Source organism: Taudactylus pleione, unplaced genomic scaffold, assembly GCF_031769625.1.
Source record: "Taudactylus pleione unplaced genomic scaffold, aTauple2 ptg000711l, whole genome shotgun sequence".
In the NCBI taxonomy this organism is placed as follows: Eukaryota; Metazoa; Chordata; class Amphibia; order Anura; family Myobatrachidae; genus Taudactylus; species Taudactylus pleione.
In genome coordinates this window covers 10585424-10600979 of record NW_028285113.1, presented here as the reverse complement: position 1 = coordinate 10600979, position 15556 = coordinate 10585424, and the positions used below count along the sequence as shown (strand labels likewise).

The 15556-nt window shown below is 46.8% G+C and overlaps 1 protein-coding gene across 2 annotated transcripts in view; it reads left to right on the top strand.

Annotated features, from left to right (window-relative positions):
• Window positions 1-15556, top strand: part of GUCY1A2 (guanylate cyclase 1 soluble subunit alpha 2) — a 232493-nt gene that overhangs the window by 203554 nt on the left and 13383 nt on the right. For both annotated transcript variants that reach the window (XM_088456689.1, XM_088456687.1), the window contains 2 exons: window positions 1123-1266; window positions 12300-12454. In XM_088456689.1, the coding sequence (XP_088312815.1) occupies window positions 1123-1266; window positions 12300-12454 (299 nt within the window). The remainder of the gene's footprint in view (window positions 1-1122; window positions 1267-12299; window positions 12455-15556) is intronic.

Below are 15556 nucleotides of genomic sequence, written 5' to 3'. Positions count from 1 at the left end.
CTTTTTTTTTTTGCGTTCACTTCAGGCCACCTCCCAGTCACTACCCATCACTTTGCCGTCCCATTTCTGATGCCGTCTGTTCCAATCGCAGCAGAGTCTTTGTGCGTACACTCAGTGTAACGCATGCGCCGTAGGGGTTTTCAGATCTTTTTGCGCATGACCAGTTGCAAATAACCACAAAACAAAATGGACATCGGTATTGCTTCAAATTGTGTGATCCCTGGATCAGGCCCTTAGTGTGATGATGGGACGGAAGAATGACTGCATAGGGCTTGGGAGGGAGTGAGGGGGAGAAAGTGAGGCAGTTGGAGGCAAAGTATTTTGGAGGTAAATGAGAGGAATGGGATATGTCGGTAACTATCAAGAAAGACCGAATCAAGGACCTCATTCAGAGCCGCTCGCAAAATGTGAGTACTCGCTCTGAATGAGGGCGGCCGCTTCTAAGTTCATAGCGGCCAGGTTGATGGTCGCGATGGTCAAGACCATCGCGACCATCGGGGCTTGCGACGAGACCTTTGTGGTAGGGTCTCGGCTACCGCAAGCCTCAGTGAGCTTTCGGATCTATTAGAGCCGGAAGCTCACCACTGACATCACGAGTGATGTCAGTGGGGCCGCCCCCAAATGGCAGGCGTTTTATTGGAAACGCCTCAGTTTGTGTAGCCACCCCCTCGCCACGCCTACAAAACGGGGCGAGCTGTCGATCACCATCGACAGCCGCCCCTTTTGTAGTGAGTCCGGGAGTGAGAGAATTTCTCTCTCGCCCCGGGGCTTGCGTACGTGCAGTGCGGCCGCTGCGTGTGCGCAGGGCCTCAACATCGACCCCCTTGCGAGCGCATAGGCGCTTGCGAGCGGGTCTGACTGAGACCCCAAGTCTTTGAAAATTTCCCCCCATCTGATTAGATTGTGAGTCTTCAGGCTTGGTCCTCATCCCTATTGTATTCCAATGGGGACCTGTGTTGGTATTTTGTAAATAGCCCGTCTTATACTGTGATACAGTGAATATCCTGTGTGAGCTATATATAAAGACACACACATTGTTTAATTCAAGTGACTGATATTCATTTCTGAGACTTAGATTTGCAGTCGACCTGGCTAATCAAGTTTTATTTTTTACTGAAACAGGTGGAAACTATCGGTGATGCCTACTGTGTGGCAGCTGGGCTGCACAGGAAAAGTAAGAGTCATGCCAAGCCAATCGCACTAATGGCTTTAAAGATGATGGAGCTTTCTGAAGAGGTCCTCACACCAGATGGGAGGCCTATTAAGGTAAAAATATATTCTCATCGCTAAAATCAGAAGCAAATTTTTGGTTATTATTCTGCTCTACTGTACTGTACTTGTTTCTCTTATCCAAACTGGTACAAAATGGAGCAGCTATAGAATATTTGGGATGGGTGGTAAAAATGACATAATCGGACAGGCGAACATGTGGGTCGTTACAGGCACAGCCGGTGTCTGGTTGGTGTGACAACTGGATGAAGACAGGCCTGCTTAGGATAAGTCCTGCGATTCATAAAATAAGGAGAAGAGCGAGAGATAGAGGGGCAGGAGAAAAATAGACACACACGGGCAGGAGAACGAGAGTGGGGAAAAAAAGGGGTGAGAAAGAAATACGAGAATAGAAAAAGAGAATAAGAGTAGGGAAGCTGTCAGAAAGGGAGGTGTATCAATTTTTAAATTGCAAGTATGCAGGATTACTTACACGCTGGGTCAGCTCTTCTGGAGAATTTGGTGATAAGAAGTCCATAGGCCAACCCCCTCTATTGACGGCATTGGCTAGTGTGCACAAGCTCCAGAAAATGAAAACCCAATGGGGTATCACCGATATCTGCGCGGGGGGTGCCGGGAGGGATCCCAGCGGTGGGTTCCGGGCTTGGTGCATATGAGAAATGCAGTCAAAACCTTGAAACCAGCATTTCTTCCTTTGCCGTATCCCGCCCATGGCGATCCATGTGTGTTACATTAAAACATACAAAATGTCAGTATTCTGAGGAGTTACTGTATTTCTATGCTTGATACATCCTGCCCAGAGAGAGACAGAGAAACAGCGGGGGAGAGGAGACAGAGAGATGGGGAAGAGAGAGGAGGAGACAAAGAGGAGGCGAGGGGCTGAGTGAGAGAGGAAGAAAGAGAGGTACATGAGGAGAGAGAGAGACAGACAGCGGGGGAGAAGAGACAGAGAGACGGGGGAAGAGAAAGAACAGGAAGAGAGAGGAGGAGACGAGGGGCTGATTGAGAGAGGAAGAAAGAGAGATACAAGAGGAGAGAGAGAGAGAGAGAGAGAGAGAGAGAGAGAGAGAGAGAGAGAGACCAAGCAACAACATCTGGTAACATTTAAACTTATATTAAAAAATAAAGAGCTTCTGCACACATGACAAGTATAACATGCAGTAAATCCATTAGCACTTGACAGGTAAATAAGAATAATATGTGAGCATTGCATTTGTTAGTGTTTTTCTTTTGTTGCTTTTTATTCAATAAGTAAAATTGATATAAATTGATATAAAAGAGGCCAAAATTGCTTTCAGTGACCTACAAAAACAAAAACAACAATATTATTTATTCTGGTGTCCATATATCATGCAATATGACATTTATTTGATGGATAGCTAGCTTAGAAAATGCTGACTCCGCTTTTATGCGCGTTCGCTTGCTTTTGTTTACAATCATTCTGATAGCCCAAATAGTGCAGTACAATACATAGAAGAATGTATCATATGCTGCACATGTTGTTACAGTTTGTGTTGAAGTTGGTGGTTGGCTCTGTTAACTTTTGTTTTGGCAGTGACCTAATGTAGCCTGAGGACTGATAGCGTGCGTAGCTGTTAGCAATTTCTGAGTAAGGTCAGGGCTTGTGCAACTGTGCACGAGGCAGCGATGGTACTCGATTGTACCGTTGGTTTTGCTATTCTGCTAAGTATTACGGATGTGCATAAGGTAAAGTGGGCGTCCTTATGTAGCGCTGAGTTGCATTGCGATCACAATGGATTAGAATACTATCACAGTAGAACTGCGTGCGTGCACAATATTGCGATCCGTAGTGAATCAGGCCCTCAGACCTTGGTAAAATTAACAAAGGGCATAAAGGGTATTTTAATTACTAATAGAGCAAGGCTGAATTGGGTAGACAAGTGACTGAGTGAAGGTGACTGAGCGCCCGTCTTATACTGTAGCTTGCCACAGTGATGATTATTTTCATGGGATTGGTACCTTAAAATAAGTGAGGAACACATCTGTTTTTTTTTTCACCATTTAAAAATCAAACTGGAATCTTCTGTCCTGCCTTTGACAAAATGTAATTATCATGTAATAGGAGCAGATGGCAGCAACTTTATATAATATAGCAGCCACACAAATGAAATTGCAGAGGCCAATCCTAAATCAGCCAATCAGTAACGGTTGTTAGCTGCTGCTAACTGATGTTACCGGTTATCGTCATCATCATCTCCAGTGTAATAATCAGAATATTACACATATCTGTGGAAATTGGAACGATCTGCCAAAGCCACGCCCCAAGACCCAGCCACACCCACATACTAGAGATGCCATACATGCTTTCAAGCTTGCCCCAAGCTGTCCCTTATAAACCTCTGACAAGATGTCTGTTACACCATAATCTTAGCTATCAGGAGGTACAGTACTTGCATGCTCCTGAATAGTGGCTTATTTGCATACCAGCTATAATGAATATTTTAAATTTTTCCCTGACTCTTTTAATTGTTTCAGTGAATAGAAATTGGTGACTCTGCTGCAATTTGTGAATAAACTTGCACACTTCAGGAGATATTATCCCTGATATTTATGCAGACTGAGCCATTGTTAGCCATTGCACATGCGTGTAAGCTACACTGCAGACATACAGCGATTGTTTTACAACTATGCTCGTACAGAGGATTCAATCGCAAAGTGAGTGACAGGTAGTCAGCGTTTGGGAGAGGTAACGGGGGGGGTGGCTAGGCAAACGCAGACGTGTCAGGACCATTTAAACACTGTTTTCAGAGGAGTGCATATATTAGCCACTGCCATCTCCTTTTAGCACTCTGGGCCTGATTCAGAGCCGCTCGTAAGCGGCCGCTCGTATGCTCCGAGCGATGTTTGCACATCTGCGCATGCGTATGGGTTTTAGTACGCATGCGCCAACCAGTCAGTGCGGTCGAAAATCGTGTGCTTGCAAAATAGCGAATGCCTGCTAATTTGAGTGGCAGGATGAGGCGGTTGTGGGTGGTAACAGGGGAAGGTGCTTGAAACCGGGGAGTGGAGATCCGAACGCAGGCGTGCCAAACGGTCAAAATGAGCGTTTTAAGGGTGTGCATAATTAACAAAGCAGTGTCATCGACCACGTCACTTGGTTGTCTTTTAGCCTGAACTGTTCGCATGATTGCGGTAGGAAAATGCTACCACAGGCACTGCGAGCAGATCATACGCCTTTCGATGTACTCGATTAATCTAATAAATAGCGGAGATGACGTATGATGCGAGCAGCCAGGGGGCGTTTTTTCCAAAATAGTGAGCACATGTTTCGTTCAGACATAGAGGTGTCAACAGACCGCAAAGAGCGAGCGCTTAATTTAAATAGCCAGCCCCTTTTTCTGAACGAGCGTCCGCAAATAGCGTCCGGCTCTGAATCAGGCCCTCTGTGTGTCAGGAGGGCCGCAGTGTTTGGGACAGATCAGACTTCACTCAGAAGTTGCATGGCTGCCCGATCTGCAGCGTTGTTACTGATGTTTACACTGTTGCACATTGTCGGATGGATATGAGAAGGCAGCAGTGGGCGTCCCTATGCCTGGGTAAGCTCTAGAAACATTATCATATTTTCGCAAATGCAAACTGTGCAAAATCGTAGCTGCGATTGCATTAGCATAAATCTCTGAATCAGACGCACAGTGTGTATATCTAACTGTATAGCTTACAATTTTAATAGAAAAATATGCAATGTAGCTCATAGGCTGGCTTGTTGATTAAATACCATCAACATTGGCACTTTTTTTAATAGAGACATGTCATTGCAGCAGGCATTGCATAGTTGTATCCATGTCTTGTTTGTACTTCTGTTGACATACTGGTACTGGCCTGGTATCATTCAAATCTGAATGCCCACGCTTGCCTTATTTTCCACTCACATTCCCTGTCCTGACTCATTGCCCCGGTTTCCCATTCCTTTGGACCTAGGGCCTGATTCAGACCCGGACACTATTTGCGGCCTCTCGCTCTCGAAAAGGGGCCTTCTATGCAAAACATGCGCTTGCACTTTGCAGTGTAAGGACGCCTCTATGTCTTAGTGGGCGAGGGCTTATTGCGCTCGTAAGTGTTTAAAGATTCCCCACTCGCAACAAACGTCATCTCCGGGAAATGTAGGATTAATCGGGACCATCGGGAGCCATCGGAGCTGCTCGCAGCACTTAAGGTAGACCTAGGCTCCCGCAAGCAGTGCGAGCAGTTCATGGCAAAATCATCCAAGTCACATGTTCAATGGAGCTACTTTGTTAATTATGCACACCCATTGAACTCCGTTCTGATGGTCGGGCACGCCTGTGTTCGCACATCCACTCCCCCGTTAACAAGCACCTTCCCGTTACCACCCACAAACGGCACTATCTGTCACTCAAAGTAGCAGCCAGGCTGTGTTCTACGAGCGGACGATTTCACATCGCAGACGCTTGTTTGCGCACACACGCACTGCGAGTTATACGCATGCGCAGTTGTGCGACCATCACTCAGAGCGAGCGAGCGCAGCTTAGCGTCCGGGTCTGAATCAGGCCCCTAGTTCCTCATTGCATTATCTCTCAATATACCAATCCTTTACACCTCTATGTAGGTATCTGGAATTGGGAGCATCCTGACCATCAGCCGGCCGCTCGCAAAAGCTGTGGGTGGTCACCCACAGCTTAGCGAGCGGCCAGGAGGCCGGCTTAAAAAAAAAAAAAAGCGGCAGCCCTCACTCAGAGCGAGCGCACGCTTTTTGCAAGCGGCTCTGAATGAGGTCCTTATAACCTCCAGTGTACACAGTGCCCGAAATAAATGTCAACATTCCAGGGGCGTATTAAGAGAGGAGGGGGCCCGTGTTCACTCCCCATCCAGGGCCCCCTCCTCTCTCCCCGGTGGCTCCGGGCACTAGTCTTTGGAAGCCATTTTCCTGGCATTTTGTGTAGCGCCTCTCCAGCTGACTTGGGACTTTGGAGAGGTAAGTTTTAAAAGTATGGGTGCAGGGTGTGCAGTGTGGTTCCCCCCTGGACACAGGGGCCCGTGCGCACCGCACACCCTGCCCACATTATAGATACACCCCTGCAACATTCATACATAATGGTAGTAAGAACTGTAGAAGTAATAACATTAAAGTTGCAGTCCTTACCCAAAGAGTCTATCATAATGGGTGATGAGATACATACAATAATGAAGGGCAAGCATATACAGTAAGTTCATGAGTGCAATGAACAAGTTTATAAGTGGCTCCGGTAATCAGTATAGCAAGAGCAAGATGAAGACCACATGGGGACCTACAATAAGCCATAGTTACCGACTTTGCGGCTCCTTCTCTGGGAGATTCTAGAGTGGAGGTCCAAGGAGTAACTACGGGGGCGTAGAGCTGTGAATTGTGTCATCATGACATCATGTATTTTGCAGCCCATGCTGCAAAATACCATAGCAAATTGTGTTATCATGGCCAAGCTCTTGTCATAGACGTGGACGGGATGCGGGAAGGTTGTCTACTCTTCTGTGATCCCAAGTGACCTCTCCAAAATTTGTAAGTCCAGGAAATTAGGGGAGAATGACCTAGGCAACGCACTAGCTTGGGCATCTTCATTTGTAAGAAAAACAAAGCAGAAAAATGGGTTAGACTGAGTAATGTGGGCCAGTCAGAGCCCTAGGAGGGAGCTCGGTAGGGGTAGCCGATGATCGGGCTGTAAACATAGCAGTGAATTGCATACAATATAGTGAAAGAACTTATCAGGCCTTGTGTAACTTATATAGGGCTTAAATATATTTTTTACCTGTTTTTAGTAGAAAACCTGGAAAAGTGTTAACATATCGTGTAAATGATGATAATATATGAGAATGCTTATTTTCTGCTCATTTGATGCATTCTCTCGTCTCGATGCCGCGCCTGGCCGTGTTGGCAGACCGCCACTGACATTTTCTAGAAATGAGATGCAAGTTGGCTAACGGGCCTACAGAAGGGATTGGCATTGTACCATTAGCAGAGAGAATCTCATGTAATTCTTTCTCCTTCTATGCAAAAGCAATCATTATTAGAATCATACTATTATAAAGAGAATGTGTCTTGTCTAACAAATAGCAGATGTCTTGTATCAATGTATAAGAAAGTTTCTTATAAATGTCACCTTGAAAACGTAATGTTCCTAAGCAACCATCTTACTCTTATAGTTGTCTGTTCATGTCGGGCAGTAGAATACAAATTAATTTTTTTTTTTAGGTAATGTAAAAATTACATTCATACTGTATGTTAGATCAGTTTTTAAAGCGCCAAAGCCAAAACTAGATGTTGAACAAGTGGAAGAATGATGGTGCTTTTGCAGAGTGCAGTACACATTAGACGATATGTCACCTGATCCGGCGGATCGTGCCGACATATCGTCTACCACGGCAAATGTGTACCCACTAAGCACGACCTTGTGCACTCCTGCAGGCCGTCCCTACATGCAGCCGACGGAACGACCCAGCTGCTGACGCCAGGCAGGTGAATGGAGCCGGTGGCCAACATATCGGGCTGTCGGGCACCAAATCGTGTAATGTGTACTGGCCACCCTATAAGTCGGCCCATTGGGTGTCGCATTGCTGGGTACACAGCTTTAGGCACACTTTAGGCACGCTTGCTCCATGAATGCACAGAAAGAAGTGAGTGCACAGATATCCGACTATTCAGACTTATGCAGTTCTGTCATAACTAGGAGTGTGCCAGCAATGCAATTGCACAGAGCTCATGGCTCGGTACGCGACACCGTCTCTGCCCCACAACCCTTGCTTCTGGCTAGCAGGGTGGCTGGAACGTCACCCTGCAGCCTGTTTCGCTGATGCAGCGCCACTCAGAGGGCCTGATTCAGACCCGCTCGCAAGCGGGTCGATGGTCCCCCCGCTGCGCCTGCCCTGCCTCCGGCGTGCGCAAACGTGAGACCCGTCACCCACAGCTTTGCAAACAGGCTGGAGAAAAAAAAAAAAACACGCCCAGATTCAGAGCGAGCGCTCGCCAGCAGCGAGTGGCTCTGAATCAGGCCCAGAGTGTCTTTTGGATGGACCAGGCATGCACTCTGCAGTTTATACAGCCACTCGGAGCATCCTGAGGACAGGGCAGGGCTGCACTTCCCGGTCCTGGCAGCTCCGCCCCCTCTGTGTGACATCATGAAACCGTGCGCTTTGGGGACAGACCGGCACAGGGTGCACTTTGCAGTCTATACAGCTGCTCAGAGTGTCCTCAGGACGCTCATGGCAGTGCTACACTTCCCGGTGCTGGCACAGAGCTCACTGCCACCCTGTTATGCCACTGACAGTAAGCGCAATTTTATGCATATGCAGAATGGCACATATGTGACTGTATATGTGGATTATGATCACTTATCGCAAAACAGGCGCCTATGCTGCCGATGCAGATCTAGACACATCTGAAATGGTTATGGCTCTGCATATATGCAGAGCTTGTGAGGGCATCCTAGTATGGTGTTGCGTCTTTTCATTACTAGTGTAAGCATAGGCAAACGCAGGGGGGGTTTCCGTTTGCCTGGAAACCCCCCTCCCCAGCACACACCATTTCCACAATAGAAATAGTAATATAATAGATTGTTACTAATGCTGCATGTTCTTCTCAGTATCACAAATTAAATACTTAGCGCCAACTGTGGATCTTTTAACATGTATCAACCAGTAATAAATAACCTGTGCACCAACTAGAAGATCTGGAAAACATGCACTGTTAGAGATGCACTGCTATAGAGCCCAATATGTACATATACAGTATGCACAGTGCAGTGCTAGGTTCTTCTGCTGTTCCTCCAGGTTCCAGGACTTGCTACAATAGTCTGGAATGGTGCACACATCTAAAATAAATACGTTCAGCCCAGGCAGGATGGCCCTACTGACACAACTAATGGCTTACTGTGATCACTGGTCCTGTATATGCTGGAATTATTACAACAATACACTTTGTATGATGCTTATTAAAACTGGTTAAGTACTAATTCTGCCCTCTTCATTGACTGGCCACACTCACTCTAAAATTAAGCATTTGGAAACCCCCCTATGGAAATCCTGCGTTTGCCATTGGTAAGTATGTATTTTGGTAAAAACGATGTGTCATTTGTAGTACCAAAGTAAAGTAGCAAAATTGAGGAAAAAGTGTGCAGAGCAGGAAGCGTGCCTGGCGTCCCTCACCATATAGCGGGAAAGGGACACATATATGAGGCCACATCTGTACTAAGGGGAAGGCGGGAAGAGTTGGAGGAGGAACTGGGAAGGATACATGAACAGACTCTTGGAGGACACCTACAGGAAGAGGAAGGGATGGTGAGATGGAATCTGAGGTAAAGATGAAAAAGGAGTGTTTGGTGAGTTAGGAGGTGAACCATGATAGGACACAGTCAGTGGATTGGAGGATGTGAAAGAGGACCAGGTGGTCAACAGTGTCACAGATGGCAGCCAGATATAGGAGACAGGGGTCTTAAGAGAGGAGTGGGCCCGTGTGCATTCCCCGTGCAGGGCCCCCTCCTCTCTCCACGGCGGCCGGCGGCAGACTGACGTGGCTGGCCTGCCACCACAGAAGCAGTAGACTCTGGGCACTAGAGTGTGCCCAGAGTCTACTGCGCATCTGAAAAATGGTTGCGGCAGCCATTTTCCGGTGTTCTGTGCAGCGCTGACACCCGATGCAGGACCACAGACAGGTGAGTTTTAAATAATATGGGTGCAGGGTGTACAGGGCCCCCCTGGACCCGGGGGCTCGTGTGCCATTATATATAATATAATTCCCCTGGGAGGAGAAGGCCGTACATTGGGCTAGATTTATCAAAGCTTGGAGAGAGATAAAGTGGATGGAGATAAAGTACCAACAAATCAGCTCCTGTCATTTTTCAAACACAAGTGACTGTGGGCCTGATGCAGAGATGGACGGTAATGCGATTAGTACGCAGGTCGATCGATTGTTTGCCATTGCGCAAGTGTGTAAGCCGCACTGAGCACGCACTGCGATTGGTTTGCGATTACGCACGCATAGAGGATCCATTTGCAAAGCGAGTGACAGGTAGTCAGTGTTTGGGGGGGTAACAGGGGTGGTTGATAAAACGCAGGCATCGGACCGTTGAAACGCTGTTACATGAACGTGCATAAATTAGCCCTTGCGTTCTCCTACTCATCATGAGAGCCCTCTGCGCATAAGGAGAGCTGCATTGTTTGCGGCTGGTCAGACCTTCCGCAAGGGCAAAATGGCTGCTCGATGTGCATCGTTGTTACCCATATTTACACCGGTAAGCAACGTCATACAGAGATAAGAAGGTCGCAGCGGGCGTCCCTATGCTTGGGAGATCTTTGGAACTATCAGAATGTTTTCGCAGCTGCGTACCGTATGTAACCGCAGCTGCGATCGCATTAGCGTACATCTCTGAATCAGGCCCACAGCCTGTAAAGAGACAGGAGCTGATTGGCTGGTACTATGTGCCTGATTCAGAGCCGGACGCTCTTTCACAGCACTTGCTCTGAATCAGGGCAGTTTTTTTTTATTTGTTGTTGCGGCCTCTTGGCCACTCGCTAAGCTGCGGGCGACCACCCACAGCTTTTGCGAACAGCCAGGTGATGGTCATGATGGTCGCGACCATCGTGACTTGCGACGAGACCCTTGTTTTAGGGTCTCATCCGTCGCAAGCCCCAGAGAGCTTCCTGCTCTAACAGAGATGTCAGTGGTGCCTCCCACAAACGGCAGGCGTTCCTTTGGGAACGCCTGCGTTTGTGCACCACCCACCTGCCCACTTCCAAAACGGGCATGGTCTTGACTCGTATGATATCATACTGAGCAGTTCTACTGTGTGTTCTAATTGGAAAATAGTTTAGAATAGTAAGCTTCAGAATACTTATGACAATTCTTAAAGGAAACCAAAACCTAATGGTGCATACACACGGTACAACCTGCACAACCAAAGATATCGCTGATAGATTTCCCTCCAACTTTCTGTAGTGCTGGGCAAACGACAGTCTAGTTGGCATACTGTAACTTGAGAGGTTTAGGTTTATCTTTACTCTAGCTGTGCAGTTGAATACAAGCATTTGTCCTCTGTTATCACTCATCTATTTTCTGTTGAAAGAAGCTGACTGCAGTGTCCTTTACTGGGATAACTGACATGGAGGGCAGTAATCTCTCACATTGGTCCAGTTTTATCTTTAAAATGGAAAAACATCTGGATGAGAGTTTAAAAATTGTGAGAGTTTTTTAGTCTAAAAACATGCGAGTTTCCATGTTCTCGGACACCGGGCCTGATTCACTACCGATCCAAATTGCGATTACGCACGCAATTGGCCTATTGTTGCGTTCTGTGCTCCATATGAATCGCAGTGCGCGAACCAGCCACTGCGATCGGGACTACGCAGACCTATCACAGAGTGATTGAAAGGAAGTGCCATTTGTGGAAGGTGATGGGGATAGCTGTCGGTGAAATGCAGGCGTGCCAGTGCGTTTGAACGCCGTTTGCATGGGTATGCATAAATTATCCACTGCAATGCCATACGCAGCTTGAGTACTCAAGGTTAGCAATTCCTGAGTATGGTCAGAGCACGATGGTACTCGATGTTACCGATTGTTTTGCAGTCTTGCTAGGGATTACGAATCATACTTGCCGACTATTTAATATTCCTCCCCGGGAGATGCCCGAGGAGGTAAACCAGATAGGCAGAGTTGGTGGCGGGCCAGCCGAATTGCACCGTTAAGCCCTGCCCCTAGTGGGAATCTTCCCGAGAAGCCCCTCCGCCCTGGGGATGAGAGAAGAAATCCAACAAAAGTGCCGGGCAGGCAGCTGTTTGCCGGCTTAGCGCGGCACTAACAGCCACGCGCCTGGCACTTTAGTTGGAGAATGCCGGTTACCACGCCTTAACACCCAGGTTACGTCGCGAGAACCGGCATTCTCTGACTTACCTGCTTCCCGACAAGGCACACAGCGCGTTGAATTGAATAGTTGCGGGAGCTCCCTCCAGCTGAATTCAATTCCCCCCATGGTTTTTAAGATGAATCATCCTTTAAATTATTATTTGAAATAAATAAATTGTGATTGTAAAGATTTGATATGGTTTAAAATTGGATTTTCTATTTGCAGATGAGAATAGGCATCCATTCCGGCTCAGTGTTTGCTGGTGTTGTCGGCGTAAGGATGCCGCGGTATTGTCTGTTTGGAAACAATGTCACACTGGCTAGCAAGTTTGAATCAGGGAGTCACCCGCGACGCATTAATGTCAGTCCAACAACATACCAGTAAGTACTTGTTCTGTTTACATCAATATTGTAACCTTTATGCATTCTCTAATGTCTGTTTATGATATATAAGGTATATACTTAAATGTGCCTTTCTAATTTAATATGAAATTACATTTAATTTACTATTTCATTTTCACATTTTCCATTATTTAAATGGAAAGCCTCACCTCCTGCTAAATATTTGGGCCAAAAGGACCTAAGAATGTTCCATGTAGCTATGTAGCTTTTAAGCCATCACTAAGGTTTAATTTTCTCATATCAGCTCTGCCCAGATAATTCAGTTAGGAGATAAAATCATAGTTGGTTACAGTCGGGTCGGAGTGGTTGCCAAGTGCGCAGAGCAAGAGGTATGACACCACGCTTGCGATATCGTGGTCTCTCCCCTGTACAACGCTGAGATTGCAAGCACTGTGAAGCTAGGGATGGGGGGAGGAGGCATGATAACATGATTCAGAATGAAGTGGGCTTCTGCGTCCAGCTTTTGGGAGACTTGCCTACTTTTCCAGAGATTCGTCAGTCTCCCTGAAGTTCCACAAGAATAGGCAAGTTTGGGTAACATGCCTAACAAGTTTGGTGTTCCATCAAATTTGAAATAGCTACAAATTTGCAAACAGCAGTGGCAAGTTATATGGCGGTGCCAAGCAGTCATCACACCAGGGAAAGGGTTATTATTATTTCCATTATTTTTATGGCACCACAAGGTCTCTTCAGCACCTTACAAATGAGCAAAACAAGAAAACAGTGACTTATAGTGCAAAATAATGCAGGACATGGTTTACAAACATTGCTGCATCCGTGGTACATAACACTCAAATAAGCAGCAGGGCAGCAACAACCAAAAGTTAGATGCCATTGTAGGGAGTATAAAATAGTGTACGGGAAAGGAGAAGCACAAGAGTAAAGGGCCCTGCAATGAGCGTTTACAATCTAAACGGGAGGTGACATACAGGGGTGACACAGATGGGGTAGACAGTGAGGAAGGAGCAAGGAGCAGTGGGTTAGGATGAGAGCTGGATGGCTTTGATGAAGAAGTGAGTTTTGAGAGCCTTTCTGAAGTTTAGTAGAGTGGTGGAGAGTCTGCTAGGGAGAGAAAGAGAATCCAGAGGTAGGGAGCAGTACAGGCAAAATTTTGGAGTGGGAGGAAGTAATCAGTTGGCACGAGAGGTGGCATGCATTTGTGAGTGGTGTGAAGAGAGATAAGGTCAGAGATGTAAATGGGAGAGGATTGTGTGAGGGTTTTGTATGTGAGAAGCTTGAATTGGGTTCTGAAGGGGAAGGGGAGTCAGTGTAGGGCTTGCAGAAGAGGGGATACAGATGTATTATGTTTGGTGAGGAAGTTGAGGCGGGCAGCAGCATTGAGGATGATTGGAGTAGAGAGAGGTGGGAGTGAGCGAGGCAAAACAGGAGGATGTTACAGTAATCCAATCTCGAGATGACCAGTGAATGGATGAGGGTCTTAGCTGCCTCCAGGGTGATAAAGGGTCTAATCCTATAAATATTTCTGGCATGAAAATGGCAGGACTGCAAAAGAATGTGTAGTTTGAAGGAGATTGTGGAGTCAAGGATAACTCTAAGACATCGCACTCGGGGGCTAGAGGAGATGACTGTGCTGCCAATAGATAATGAAGTTGTGGTAGGTGAGGTTATGCGGGAGGGTGGAAAGACGATCAGCTCAGTCTTGGACATAGTAAGTTTAAGAAAGCGCTGGGACATCAATGAAGAAATAGCAGAGAGACAGTTGGAGATATGAGTGAGGAGATAGGGGGAGAAGTCAGGGGAAGAAAGGTAGATCTGAGTGTCATCAGCATATAGATGATATTAGAGGCTTAAAAGAGCTGATAAGCTCATCTAGAGAGGATGTATAGAGGGAGAATAGGGGAGGTCCCTGAACATATACCTATTATTAGGGGAAGTGGGGTAAAGTGGAGTCATGAGGAGACAGAGAAAGAGTGATCAGAGAGTTAGGAGGGCAAATAAAAGGGGGCATTACCTCGTAGAGCAGGGAGTGAAGGTTTTGCAGGAGGAGAGGGTGGTCCACAGTGTGAAAAAGCAGCAGAGAAGTCAAGAAGAATGAGTAGAGAGTAGTGGCCTTTGTTGTATTGGGCAACAAGGACATTATTGTTGCCTTTCATGAGGGCAGTGTCAATGGAGTGGAGAGGATGGAAGCCAGACTGAAATGGGTTAAGCAGGGAGTGGGAAGAAAGAGTCGGTAAAGCGGTAGTAGATAATCCGCTCAAGGTGTTTGGAGGCTAGTGGGAGGAGATAGATGGGGTGGTAGTTGGACAGAGTGTTAGGATGAAGGGTGGGTTTTTTAAGAATGGGAGAGACAAGGGTATGCTTGAATGCAAAGGGGGCAGTGCCTAATGTGAGGGAGATGGGAACAGGTAACAGGAGAGAGGTATCAGAGGAGGCAGGAGGGGATAGGGTCAAAGTGATAGGTGAAAGGAGGGGTGGACCGGATTATGGCAATGACTTCATCTCCAGACACAGGGGAGAAAGATGTCAGAGTTGGTAAGTTGGATGAGGAGGGGTGGTCTTTGGAAGGAGGGGTGGGATTTCATGACTTATGGGGTCAATTGTAGATGTGAAGTGGGTGGCAAAGTCAAGTGCAGAGAGTTAGGTGGTGATTCGAGGAGTAGTTGGAAAGAAGAGGGTGTTGAAACTGGTTAAGAGATGACAAGGGTTTGAGGTTTTTGAAACATGACTGTTTAGAGAGAGGGTGGTACTGGGTACTGTGGGCTGAGAGCATAAATTTATAATGGAGAATGTCTGCATGGGAGCATGATTTCTTCCTACTGAATTCATTCCCCGTTTATCTCCTGCACTCAGTGATCTCAACTATCATTGCTCCTATCATCTGTCTTCCTCTTTTTGTTATCTCTGTGGCCTCCTTGGTCACAACAGCCACCATTTAACTGCCACCCAGGCTTCATTTCCAGCTGCAGTAAGACCAATAAAGAAAAGCATCGGGCTGTCAGCTACTCCAAACAGGCGGATAACTACAACAGTACCTATGCAGCCCATAGGTACCGACTGACTCACCGGGGATCTGCTACCAGTCCGTGTATACTGTGACAGTGTTTAGAGGCATCTGTCTCT